Source organism: Hipposideros armiger, unplaced genomic scaffold (genome assembly GCF_001890085.2).
Source record: "Hipposideros armiger isolate ML-2016 unplaced genomic scaffold, ASM189008v1 scaffold_271, whole genome shotgun sequence".
In the NCBI taxonomy this organism is placed as follows: Eukaryota; Metazoa; Chordata; class Mammalia; order Chiroptera; family Hipposideridae; genus Hipposideros; species Hipposideros armiger.
In genome coordinates, this window is record NW_017731621.1 from 1787734 (window position 1) to 1801374 (window position 13641).

At 38.4% G+C, this 13641-nt stretch overlaps 1 protein-coding gene across 4 annotated transcripts in view; it reads right to left on the bottom strand.

The window, feature by feature from the left end:
- CELF2 (CUGBP Elav-like family member 2) overlaps positions 1-13641 on the bottom strand; it is a 505669-nt gene that overhangs the window by 379923 nt on the left and 112105 nt on the right. For all 4 annotated transcript variants that reach the window (XM_019656964.1, XM_019656963.1, XM_019656962.1 and 1 more), the window contains exon 2: positions 10709-10744. In XM_019656964.1, coding sequence (XP_019512509.1) covers positions 10709-10744 — 36 coding nt within the window. The remainder of the gene's footprint in view (positions 1-10708; positions 10745-13641) is intronic.

A 13641-nucleotide genomic window follows, 5' to 3' on the forward strand; every position in this document is an offset into this window, starting at 1 on the left:
CTTACAGGCAGGGATCACTGTACCTTGCATCCTCCACAGGCCCTCACATATTTCCTAGTCCATATGGGTGCTCAATGATGCAACTAGTAATAATGATATTGTTACTAGCCACAGATGCATTTTAAAGTTTTATTATTATGTCCCTAAGCATCTTCATTATTCCGTAAATATTTAAATTATGAACTATCCCCAGAAACCCATATCCCTGAAAGCCTAATGTGGGGATGACTTCCCTTTACTTTGGAAGAATGTAGTGCTCTCTAATGACTTGTGAGCCACCAGGTGTCACTCTCGCAGATGCTTGCTGAGGTCCACGGGTCTGAATCTGGTGAGGGATGGTCTCAAATGCTGCAGTGTGGTGGGAAAACAGGATTCCCATTCATTCACTGATAATCATGCTCCTAACCTGGGTTTCTCTTTAGAATCCTTTATGTAGCTCAGCATTACTCCTTCAAGTTACATCCTGTAGCGGGTTAAGGATGACTAAGGATGAACTCCTACAAGTTGAGGGTTAAGGATGAACAGTCAGGCTAAATGATGAATTTATTTTCTCTGTTGGCTTGTGTCACTGCCTCAGTTTGGTTTTATGTAGTGTTATGTGAGTTTAATGTTGCTTATTTGAAAAATGAAAACAACTTTCAATGCTTCAGAGGTCTGGGTCCAAAAGGAAAACTGTATATTTGCCAGAAAAAAGGAAAAGGGAAATACCTAAAGAAACATTTATATAACCTAATCTGAAAAGAAAGGTTTACAAGGTTTAAAATTTTGTATGTATAAATGAGAGAGAATTTTATTAATTTATATGCTCTTGGTAGCTTGACAATTCCAAACATTAATGGAGGCAAATGTTTAAGAAAGAATAAAAACTGAACCAACCCTGAACAGGAAGGGAAGCTCTCTCACCTGGCATATTGTCAAAGCTCAGTGGACAACAACATCAGAGAGCCTTCAAGGAGGCCGGAGCGCCCTGATAGCAGATGCTTTCTACACCCACATGGTATTAAGGAAAGACAAGAAAGCTACATCTAACATAGAATTTTATCTTGGCAGTGTCCCTTTAAGTACAAAAGAAAATGAACGTGGAAGGTAATGACGCAAAATTATTTACTCAGGAGGCTGTAATGGCTCTTAGGAAGCTCAAGTCAGGAATTTTCCTTTATTCTGCATTGGTTTCATTTTCTGCAGGCTGCATGTGTGTGTGCGCATGTGCGTGTGCGCATGTGCGTGCATGTGTTTATGGGTGTGCCCGCAAATGCGTGCGTGTGTGTGTGTGTGTGTGTGTTTCCCTTCAATCCTCTCAAGAGGGGCAATTTTTACATAGCAAATAAGGAATTCTAATTGCACAATTTTATCTTCCATGGAAACCACTTTCTACCCTCTTGCTCTAGAAGCTCTGGAGATATGAATGCTTCCACAAACGGAATGAATAAAGCCCCAATTCTCTATGGTGACACATTCAGGAAATAGCAGGTTTTATCGTAAAGGAGTTCAATGGCTACACAAAAGCTCTCATGCGCAAATAATGAAATTCTCAAATTGGAATAAATGTGCTTTTAAGATTTTTATTTTGATCATTTATTTCAGGTAACACTTGTGGATAATATAGCATAGGGTTGGATTACTGGGCAGATAAGGAAAATCTAAAAGAAAAAAAAATGAGGGCAGGCCTTTATTAAATTTTAAAGTAAGCCTTTGCTATACTCTTATAAAGAGCCAAGCTGGGTATCAGAATCTCTGGAGACCACCAGTATAATTTCTTTATCATGTTCCATTTAAAATTTAATTATGTAGTCTACAGCAAGAAGGATTCTAGCAGTTTAAATAGGTCATGCAGTGAGTAACTTAACAATATTCTGAAGTTTTCCTTGTAAAGATCGTTTCTTTGATAGTCAGTTACACATCAGAACACTATATTATAAAACAAGCGTAATTTAATTCAGTCAGTACAGACTCTTATATACATCTACAAAGAATGAAATGTTTTGATTTAGGTAATTCGGAGAATTAATGAAAACCATGTTCCTGATAGAGCTGGCCATGATAGATGGGGAGCATTTGCATAATACTCTTTTGGGTAATTGTTGTTTTCATGTATTATAGCAAGGTCAAGGGAATTTTATATTTAAGGTTTGGGTATTTTGTTTTAAATCAATAATAATTCACAGCAAGGCAAAAACCTAGCCACTGAATAATTAATATCTGAATCAAAGGCTCATATGGCCTATGAGGTGACACTCCTTCATTCCCACCTCAAATTTCAACCAGCACACAACTCGAATTTCCTTATAATAAAATAACAAGGTAAACACAGTTCTGAGCACTTTACATGTATCACTTCATTTCGTTCTCAGAACAATTTCATTCTCAGAACAGTATCATTACCCCCACATTATAGATGAAGAAAAGGAGGCACAGAAAGGTTAAGAAAACTTATCCAAGGTCACAGAGCTAGTAAGTGGACAAACTGGGATGTGACCACATGCTGGACTTTGGCCCCAGGGCATATGTGCCGAACCACTTCACTACACTACTTCTTAGAATGCCATAAGTGTCCTATTTTGGATATGGACACCATCCAAGTGTTGGTAAAAATAATTAGCATGATGCTATCTTTGAACAAACCACTATAATTGCTACCATGCATTGACTGCTTGCTGTGTGTCAGGCTACGAGCTAAATAAGTTATGTGGATTATCTTCTCACAGTGACACTATACAATGGATATCACACTTTTTTCCAAATTTACAAATAAAACATGGAGGCAGACTTATTAACTAAGTTGCTCAAGGTCACATGACTAAGAAATGGCAGATACAAGATTCAAACGTGTCTGAGCCCAAAGCCCAATCTCTCAACCTCTGTGCTAACACACAATGGCTCTGAATAGCTTTGTAACAGTCAAATTTAGGTTAATAACTTTCCAGCCAATAAGATGAATTTTTCTGGGTGCCAAGATTATAAAACACTGAGCAGAGTGGGAAGGGTGACACAAGGGGAAATCATCTATCTGGTCTAACACTGGTTCTTTGGGAGAAGATTTCTTCAAAGCTCCCTCTCTTCTTTCCTATTATGGACTGAATCTTTGTGTCCCCATCCCCAAATTCATATGTTTTAGCCCTAACCCCCATGTGAGAGAATTAGGAAGTTGAGCCTTTGGGGGTGATTAGGTTTAGATGATGTTGTGAAAGTGGGGTCCTCCTGATGGGATTTGAGCCATTACAAGAAGAAAACAGAAGCCTTACTCACTCTCTCCCTGCCACGTGAGGACACGGGAAGAAGGTGGCGGTCTGCAAACCGGGAAGTAGGTCCTCACCTAAACACTGAACCTGCTGGCACTTTGATCTTGGACTTCCCAGCTTCCAGAACAGTGAGAAATACATCTTTATTGTTTAAAACTGCTGGTTTCTGGTCTTCTGTTATAGTAGACCAAGCTAAGATACTTCCCAATTCAAACTTTTATTCATTCATTTAAACATTTATTCATTCAGATGGTCCAACTTATACAAATATTTACTCAGGGTTTATTATGTTCCAGGCATTCCTAGGCATTGAGGATAAATAACAAATAATAATGGGATCTCAATGTGTTTCCTACTTTGGAGAGGAATAAAAGTGCTCTGTTAAATTACATTACCAGGTGACTTTAATGCCAGGATAGGGGCTGGCACCAGGGGCTTTGGAAAAAGGGCAGACCCAGCTTTGTGGGAGAAGTGGAATGTAAGATGTAACTAGAATAGGGGTGGAACTACTTTTCGGTAAAGGCAAATAGCAAATATTTTCAACTTGCTGAACCATACAGTCTCTGCTACAATTACTCAACTGAGATGTGGCATAGATCATATGTAAACAGATGGGTATGGCTTTGTTCCAATAAAATCTATTTACATGAATAGGCCTCAGGCTTGATTTGATCTGCAGGATATAATGTGCCAACTCTGGTCTAGAAGAATGAGTGTGAGATAGTTTGGGAGGGGAGAAAAAGAATAGAAAAATGACAGGCAATTTTCAAGTAGAAGGAGAAAGAAGTGCAAAGAACTGCAGACCAGACCTCAATTTTCTTATCTCTACAATAGGAGCTTGCATAGTCATTCAACAAATGTGTACTGACTACCAGCTCTGTTCTGAGTCTTGTAAGTAGAGAAACAAACAAGAAAGGAAAAGGAGACGTTGTTCTGGGGATGAAGGGAGGGGATGAGATCATTGATAAATGGATGAATAAATGAACAGATAATGACAAGTGCTATTTGGACAATACCATATGGCTATGTGACAGTGAATAATAGAATAGGTTACATAGAATAGGGTGATCAAGGGCAGGTCTCTGAGGAAGTAAGAGAGAAGAAAGGCCAGTATGTCAGGAAAAAATAAAGGAGGAAGTGGATGTTGTCAGATACCCATGTGACGGCTGGAGCTGCTGGCGCTATACTGTAAGCATGAAGCACACCATACTCAACATTCTAAGGGTGGAAGAGGAGAAAAAGGGAAGGTGCCAGGGTGCTGAATTAACCTTGGGCCTTCTCCAACCTCTTGAACTATATATAGCCACGAACTCAATCTCCATTTTCCAGCCTGATATAGCTATGGTGCCTTTTAAGTAGATTCAACCTGAGAAAAATAATCAAGAGGAATGTTTTAAGAGCAAGTTTCATGCTGGAAACGAATCAGTCACAGATGACAAGTAGGGGACACATTGCAAAGGCTAGGAGGTGGGGGTTGGGGTAGGCAGGAAGAGACAATACATCTTACCCACTACTGCAGCCTCAGAGTCAACATGCAGTGTGGTGGTTGGGTGCTGGAAACTGGAAATTAGGCAGTGTAAGGCATGGAAACCAGTCACCAATCACAGGAGGGATTGTTTTTTATTGTTAGCTAAGTAGGGAATCTGAGATGGGGGCGCTCTGGGGATTGTAAGGTTTGGGGGGTACCATGGGGTTCTATGCGAAGAACTTCAACTCTTTTATTTCTTTCCCCAAATCCATTCTATCGATTTGCCTAGATTACTGTTCTTAAAGAAAAGCTTAGAACATTCCCCAAGCTCCTCTTCTTGCCTCTGCACTCCATCCAACAAGATGTCACCACTTCTTGTCCCCTGCACACCTCCCCTGGGCCACAGGGATGAGGATCCCTGTGTGTGGAGTGCACAGCCCCCTCCACTGCCACATGCCTAAATCTGACCCATCTGTTCAAGTCCTGCTCAGAAGGTTGACTCACGATGCTGTCCTTACTTCCTCCCATCAGAAGTAGCCCATCTTACTGATAAAATCCCTTAGTGCCTTGTGTCTGCTTATGTGTCTTCCTACCTCTCTTCTGGCATTAAACACCTTCCACCTAGCACTGTGGTTATATGTACCTGCTACACAAGACAGGACTACTTAGGGGTGGGGACGATGTTCTCTTTCTTTTCTATCACAGTGCCTACAACCATCCTTGGCATATCGCTAGTGTTCCATGCACCATTGTTGAATTAATGAATAAATTATGGATTCTGTAAATACTGAATTGCACAAGACTTGGGTCCCAGGAAAGTTGAGGGAATTTCTTTAGCATTATCAAGGAGACAGGAAAATGTTCATCAGTTCTAGATTTCTTAGTAAGAGTTTGGCCTGGAATGACCAAGATTTTGTTTTTGTTTTTTCCTCCACTCCCCAGGCTCTGGGAAACACTTTACTACTCTGTTTCTATGAGTTAGTTTTTTGGTTTTTTTATTTAAAGATTCCATACATGAGCAATGCCACACAGTATTTGTCTTTCTCTGTCTAGCTTATCTCAGCATAATGCCCTCAAGGTCCACCCATGTAGTCACAATGGCAGAATTCCTTCTTTCTCATGGCTGAATAATATTCCATTGTATATCTAGCCCACTTCTTATTTATCCATTCCTCCCTTAACAAACAGTTAGGTAGTTTGCATATCTTGGCTATTGTGAATAATGCTGCAATGAATAGGGAAGTACAGATATCTCTTTGAGAGCCTGTTTTCATTTCCTTTGGATATGTACCCAGAAGTTTTAATGCTGGATCATACAGTTCTTTTTAAAATGTTTTGAGAGACCTCCATACTGTTTTCTATAGTGGTCACATCAATTTACATTCCCACCAGCAGTGCATGAGGGTTCCCTTTTCTCCACATCCTCACCAAGATTTGTTACCTCTTGTCTTTAATGATAGCCATTCTAACAGGTATGAAGTGGTATTTCATTGTGGTTTTGATTTGCATTTCCCTAATAGCTAGTGAAGTTGGGCACCCTTTATATTGGCCATCTGGTTGTCTTCTTTGGAAAAATGTCCATTCAGGTCTGCTGCCCATTTTTTAATCAGAGTGGTTTTTTTCTATTGAGTTGTATGAGTTCTTCATGTATTTTGGATATTGAGCTTTTATTAGAAATATTATTTGCAAATATTTTCTCCTACTCAGTAGGTTGCCTTTTCATGGTGTTGATTGTTTCCTTTGCTGTGCAGACATTTTTCAGTTTGATGCAGTCCACTTGTTTATTTTTGCTTTAGTTCCCTTTGGTTTTGGTATCACTAACATGTTTATCTTCTAATTTCTAAAGGTCTTTCAGAAGATAGCATTTTGTATTTAGGACAAGTAGAAATATGAGATTCTGTTACCTACCACAGCCCTCCATGGGACACTGAACAGCTAACTTAAAGCCTCTCTAGAAACACAAGTGGGGACTTGATCTGGCAGAACTACTTCGATTCTCTTTGCCTACACTTTCCCCCCTTGCTGTCACCTGACCAGTCACACCTATGACAGAATGTGGTCAATCAGAAAGTTCAGTCTTGCCCTTCTACTACATGGAATCTTTCCAGCTCAAATTTCGGACCACAAAGATCAATAATTTCAGACAAAAATTCCATATGTGAAACTGCAATGCAATTAATGACTTCTATCTCTTACAGTCACACAAACTAAGCAGTTCTATCTTCTTGGAAGAAGGTCTCAAACAGGGTTCCTCTGGTGTATAGTGGTACTCTAGGAATTGGGGCTTTCGTTGCTTATGCTGAATACTTGAGTTCCGTATCCCCCTCCAAGAAGGCATAGAAAACACAACAAGTTATTAGATTACAATACAAGAACAAAAGTCTTCTTGTTTTTAAGTCTTTAAATTTTTCTTCTGTAACTTTACTTTAACCTTTTGCCTCTGCCTCCACTGCTTTATGTTGAAATCTAGTAAAAGATGGCATCTGATTTATATACTTAATTATGTTAAGCTTCATTTACCGATACTTCACGTTTCTCAAAGAGCATCGTGCTTTCTGGGTGTTGCATTTTAAGAACCAGCTTGTGAATTTCTGCTGTAGAACTTAAGAGACATCTATTAAGGTTTATTAAGTCACTTTATTTTCCATACTGTTTAGTTTATGTTGAGAAACAGTAGACTATGTTAGCAAGGAATTAAAATGCTCTCTTTTTCAAGAACAGCCACTAATACTGCATGATTACATTAAAACCTCTGTTAATATAAACCTTGTTTATACCTTTACTTTGCTATCCAAATAAAGTTGCATCTTTGTACAGGCATCATTTATATTAAAAACCCAACTTATCATAATTAATTGAGTGCCTCTCTTCCATTTGAACAATTGGGATTTTATCATGATTTCATTCAAACACTTCTACCTAAACACTCCTCATCCTTAAAAAAGATCTTGAGGGGTGGCCAGCTAGCTGAGTTGGTTAGAGCTCAGTGCTCACAACACCAAGGTTGCTGGTTCGATCCCCACATGGACTGCTGAGCTGCGCCCTGTAAAACTAGGTTGAAACAACTACTCGACTTGGAGCTGATGAGTCCTGGAAAAACACACTGTTCCCCAATTAAAAAAAAATTAGAATGACATTATGTTCACTCTTTTTAAAAAAATAAAGATTTTAAAAGACATACTTGTAATGGAAAAAGAAATAAAATTATTCAGATTGCTAAACTGGTCTTTGCTGCAGCAAAATAAAAGTGAGGAGTTACATGTAAGACTGAAAACGATCACTTTTACAGTTCAAGAAGTGGAGCCATACATCCCGTTTCCACAACACTTCAAGATAAACAGGACAGCACAAGCAGTGGCATGTAGCCCATTTAAATATTTGTTTTAATCCCGACAAGATCATCGATTTGGATATTTATAATATAATTACAACGCTTAGCGCATGTTGCTCACATAATCTAATTTTTCCTGGTGACATATTCTTATGAGGCTTTAATTTCAGCAGTGGCAAGAATTCAGGAACCCACTTAGGCTATCATTAGTAATGAGAGCCAAACCTGCTGCCCGTTCACACACCATGTGCACATATCTTATTTCAACTTTAAAGCACTTTGAACTACCAAGACACAATCCACTGCTACATGGTTTGCACAGTTGCACAGAATATTATCAGCCAGTGGCCAGCAACTTTACATTAATGTCCTGTAAGGCAATTAAAGGTGAAATACTCCACCCCTGCGCCATCTTTGTAAAGGGACTTTTGGAAAATTTCAAGATAGTCAAAGCCAATGAAAACCAAACTATAAAACTGCTATAAAATGCCACTGTCTTCCTTCCCTGGCACATATCACTAGTTAGCAGTTGCCTGAACTGCAATTTTCCGTTTTCACTCGATGTCACAGCATAAGCACGCTTTTATGACTAAAACGATAAAAAACTCAAAGTGTCATGTTCCACTAATCATTAGCTGACAAACAAACAATATAACTACAGGTGCCTTGTTCTCAAGAGCATGAAGGTTTTTCAGGGCTCATCTGAACTTTCCCAGTGACAGGCTGAGGAAATTTGAAAACAAGGCTTAAGGCTGAATAACTGATTGAATTCCACGAGACTGTACAAAGAAACCAATGCTAGCAAAAGAAATATTCTGAATGCCAAGAGAAGTATCGCCATCCAATAAATATATCATTTCATGCTAATGTGAGGGAGGGAAATGATTGTCAATGACTATGTCCTAAACTGACCATGGAGAAAGCCAAAAGAATACCTGAGGCTTCTTTAGAAGCATAATTGAGAAAGAACTGACATATTATTTCTCATACCCTTATTGCCATGCCATTATAACCACTGAGAACAGTTAGAATAGGATTGTTGTCACATTTACTTTCAATATGTTACAACATTAGAATAACAAAACTTCGTGAAAATAAAATTAGTAGGCTCATGATTAAAATGTCTCCCACCAAACTCAAGAAGAGAGAGAACTCTCCCTGAGGTAATAAGCCGGCTACAAGAGAACATTGTTTGCAGTGAATGCAGGGAGGGCCGCTTAGTAGCCACACTGTAACGTGACTTAACAGAATTCAGGGTGCGTATCAGATTTCTCAGACATGTGAGTAATTTTTGTCTCCCTGATCACAGCTGAGTGTGGGTCACATTGGACAAGACGAGGGTGATCTGCTCCTTAGCCATTCTAGGAAAAGTTTGAAAATCATTCTTCATTCCATTATTTGGGGATTAACTTCGTCACCACACACATGGGCAGATACACAACTCTCTCTCTCCCTGAAAAGGACCGGATGCTTACGTTTTCACAGTGAACTTTCTCCAGAGTGAAAGAACAACGACAAACAAACAGCAGGGCTAACAAACACCAGAACGCACGTCCACTCTTAAGACTGTACACCGGCACACAGTTGAAGCGTTTCTTCGGGATGTCATCCAAAGAATTAAGACATGGAGTAATTTAAATATTTGGATCACAGTAAACAGTTTTCTGGCAATATTAATCATGATCCTATAAGCAAAGATTTTCTTTACATAAAAAAAGCAACCAAATGTGCTCATCTCCTATGACAGATGGTGACGATACATGCTGTTCCTGTTCCCTAGCACTGTTCATCATCCTATTCTGCTCACTCTTCTTTTTCTTGTTCTTGAGATGCTCTTGATATCAGTCTCCAACAGTTCCCAATGCCCTATGCCCTACTCATTTGTTCACAAACGGCCACTGAGCACCTTCAAAGATTGAGGCACAATGCTGGGTGCTGCATGCATGCCCAGTAAAACACCTCTTAAAGTATTGCCTCTCCCTTTCTTTCCTTTTTCTTCTTCTTCTACTAATAAATAGTGGTAATCATCTGTGATGGCTAGTGGTCTATAATTTGCATCCTGTTAATCATATCTTATTTCATATAGTGACAAAATATCAAAAATATATAAAATACTTGATCAATTTATATATTGATTTCTTTCCTTGATGAGATAATATTACTAAGAATTTATTTCCATGACAATGAGAAATACAAATGTATCTATGTTATCACCAAAACTATGATGCAAGTTCTTTAGGGGAAGCTATGGATTCTTTCATAAATCTATAAATCCTTGAACACAGTAATAATAATGAATGCACTGAAGAAAAACAAAATTCACTGTGTTTCTAGATTGCCAATTCTCATAAACATAATAAAGGAGGCAATGTGTTGATGATTTCTGTGAAAAATGTAGCTCGATTATACATCTCCAGATATATGGGAGAACTCCAAAGGAATGAGAATGATTTCTCTAAGTCATATATGGACATCACCCTCATTACTTCTTGGCTGTATCACTGCTATGTGCCTCCTACACAGCTTTTTGCATTTACATAGTGAAAATATGAGGTCTGAGAATCTGATGGAAAGAAGAGAGAGTGAAGAAGGCCTCTCCAAAAGGATACAGTATTTCATTCTGGGTCCATGAGAAATCATGCACAGAATAAGCAGAGAGTATGTACTCACCTTGGCAGACTTCCAGCTAGCTCTGTGGTCGTCTCTCTGGAGGGGGAAAAAGAAGATAGGTATGAGGAGCTTATTTTGTTAAATTCTAAAGATGTGGTTAATAAAACCATAATATAATGTGCCAAGGCATAACGGTACCCCGTGTGCGCAGAAGATATTGTATATGTAGCTGTTTGGAAATTTAAAATGGACTCTAATCACATTTCTGATTAATTGCCATAGACACGTCCATGGTTCCTTTCAAAGGAAATTTTATACATGTGCAAAGTACCTGCCTCTGTTTCCTGGAGGTAGACCTTCACCAAGTTTAAAATGTTAAAAATTTAGAAATGTGCAACATACAGAAGGAAAATAGCAGGGAAAACACAAAACAAAACAAAAAAACAACTCCCAAATTACCTTTTTGGATATTTTCCAGTTAAACAAAGCACCTGTATTCTCTTTCAAGAATCATTCAGGAAAAGTTCCTTCAATGTGTCTTTGTGTGGATGATCTCTGTCACCTGAGGTTTGTGAAGAAGCATGAACAGCACAAAGTGCAATTCTTTTAGTAGCAAATTATGGTTTTCTAGTCCTTTGTCATAGTGTCCTGCCAGTTGGGACTGTTGAAAGCAGATGCTATGATAATTCAAATGGCACGAAAGATAAGTCACTAATTGAAGGCTCCATGGCATACTATTAAGAGCACCAGACACAAATTTTAAAACTAATTTTTTTTCTAATTGCAATATCTTATCCTTCAATCAGAGATGTGTTCTTGGAGGTTATGAGGAGCAAGGAGGAGATGGAGGCTTGATGTTGAGATATTTTAAAAGTGGAGGTAGGCTCAAGTTTAGACTGAGGACTTAAAGGTGTAATTCTTAGAAACAGTAGTGCAGACACTTTTTTTGTTCATATGATCCTTTTAAGAATCTCAATAAAGATATGAACACCTTATGTAAAAAAACCTAATATATCCATACATATACACACAAAATGTGGTGTACAAACTGTAGATGGTTTATGGACCTCCCAAAGCTAATACATCAACTCTGGGTTAGGAATCTCAGCTTTAAAGTAACATTGTCTTTACCCATCTTGTCCATCCAAATAAAGGACTTCCTCCTCCATAAACTGTTTCTGGCCCTCCTGGCTTCTAGAACTTTCTCCTACCTATTCTCTGTGACAGCACCTGGGCACTGTAGGGACGTGCTGGTTCCCATGGAGCCATCCATACTGCCTTAAACACATGAGTTATTCTAAGACCAGCTCCTACAGAAATGCTCTTCCCTAAATAACCATACACTATTAAGCCTTCAGCTTTCATTGCTATAGAAACTAGATTTTGAGAGAAAGTTTTCATTCCTTTAGCAAAAACCACATTTGAAAGCTTTGTCCACTGCACTGTTGAATGTGTTACATGTATTCATCTCTTCTGAGAATTCAGTGCCTGCACAAGAAATGTTTCTTTCTAAACAGAACTTGGAATTGTGGGTACCCCAGCTAAGAAGTAGCCCCTGATAGTCTCCCTTTATGACATTTATCACAACAGAAATATCTTTTCAACTCTATTCTATTATTTCTCAGTTTGTCACTTGAGACCAACATATGTGAATACTCAATAAATATTTGTTCAATTTTTAAGGAATGAATTAATGAACTTCTCTGAGCTTCTGCTGCCCTTGAGGTTTAGATCTATGTTTAGAACTTGATAATAGTAACAGCAGCAACCCAGGGTTGAGATACAATTACCTCTCCTTCTTTCTAATCTTTTAACTCCTTACTTTTGCTTTCCAGATTGTCTGTATTTTAATGTTATGAGTCCCCCCCGGTATCTTTCTAAACTATGTTGGACGTACGTTATGATAAATCCAATTAAATCACAGGAGAGCAGTGTTTCTCAGCCTCACACTATATTGACATTTTGGGCCAGATGTTCCTTTGTTGTGAGGGGCTGTTCAGTTCATTGTAGGATGTTTAGCAGCATCCTTGACCTCTATCCACTATGCCAGTAATACCCATCCCCAAATCCTTCTCATTTGTGACAATCAGAACATCTCCACAATTGCCAAATGTCCCCTAGGGACAAAACTGCTCTCAATGGAGAACCAGTGCAATATAGCAATAAAACTAAAGGGTCTGTGATTGATTTCTGTTTCAAAGCCTCATTGGATTAACCAACATTCTCCATTCCCATGGAAAAACATAGTGTCCGAGCCCTCTGAAGAATGCTTGGCTCACTTTGGCTCCTGCCACCTAAGTTCGCATGCTTACCGACAGTATGTCATATTTGTTTCCCAACCCACTTAAGTTAGTAGTTCTCATTCTAATTTTAAAATCTACTTAAACATGCTATAAAACCAATAAATTATGAGTACGAACAAGTTCTTATTTCTTTGAAAACTAAGTTGGAGTCTTCGGAAAGATTAAAAATAACAAGTAGCTTAAGAAAAACTGATGTCGAATTACATCTAGGGGCAAGACAACTATACATATAAGGGGAAGAAAGACAATTTTTTCTCAAGTGTTTTTAAATTCTTGTTCTTCTTAACAAATACATTAGAAATTCTTAGAAATACATGAATTCGGGGTGTGATTTATACAGAAAAGACAATGCCCAACTCCATTCAACAGATCCACACACACAAAGAAAAGGTGTTGGCCTTAACTTTACAGCAAAAGACAAATGTTGGGAAAAAAAGTTATGTTCTCCACAAAGGAAGTACTACCAGGGGAAACTTATGTTTTATATAACCATGCACTCAAAACTTTACATTAGAATTATAAACACTACTTCACAGGACAGATAATTTTTGGTGAATATGAATGAATGGATGAACACGGGTTAAGTGAAAAGATGTCACCTAAAAACCTGATGATTTTATTGGAGCATGCAGCCATATGATTAAAAAAATACTAAGAAAGAACAACTGTGTCCGACTACAGCAATGTGAC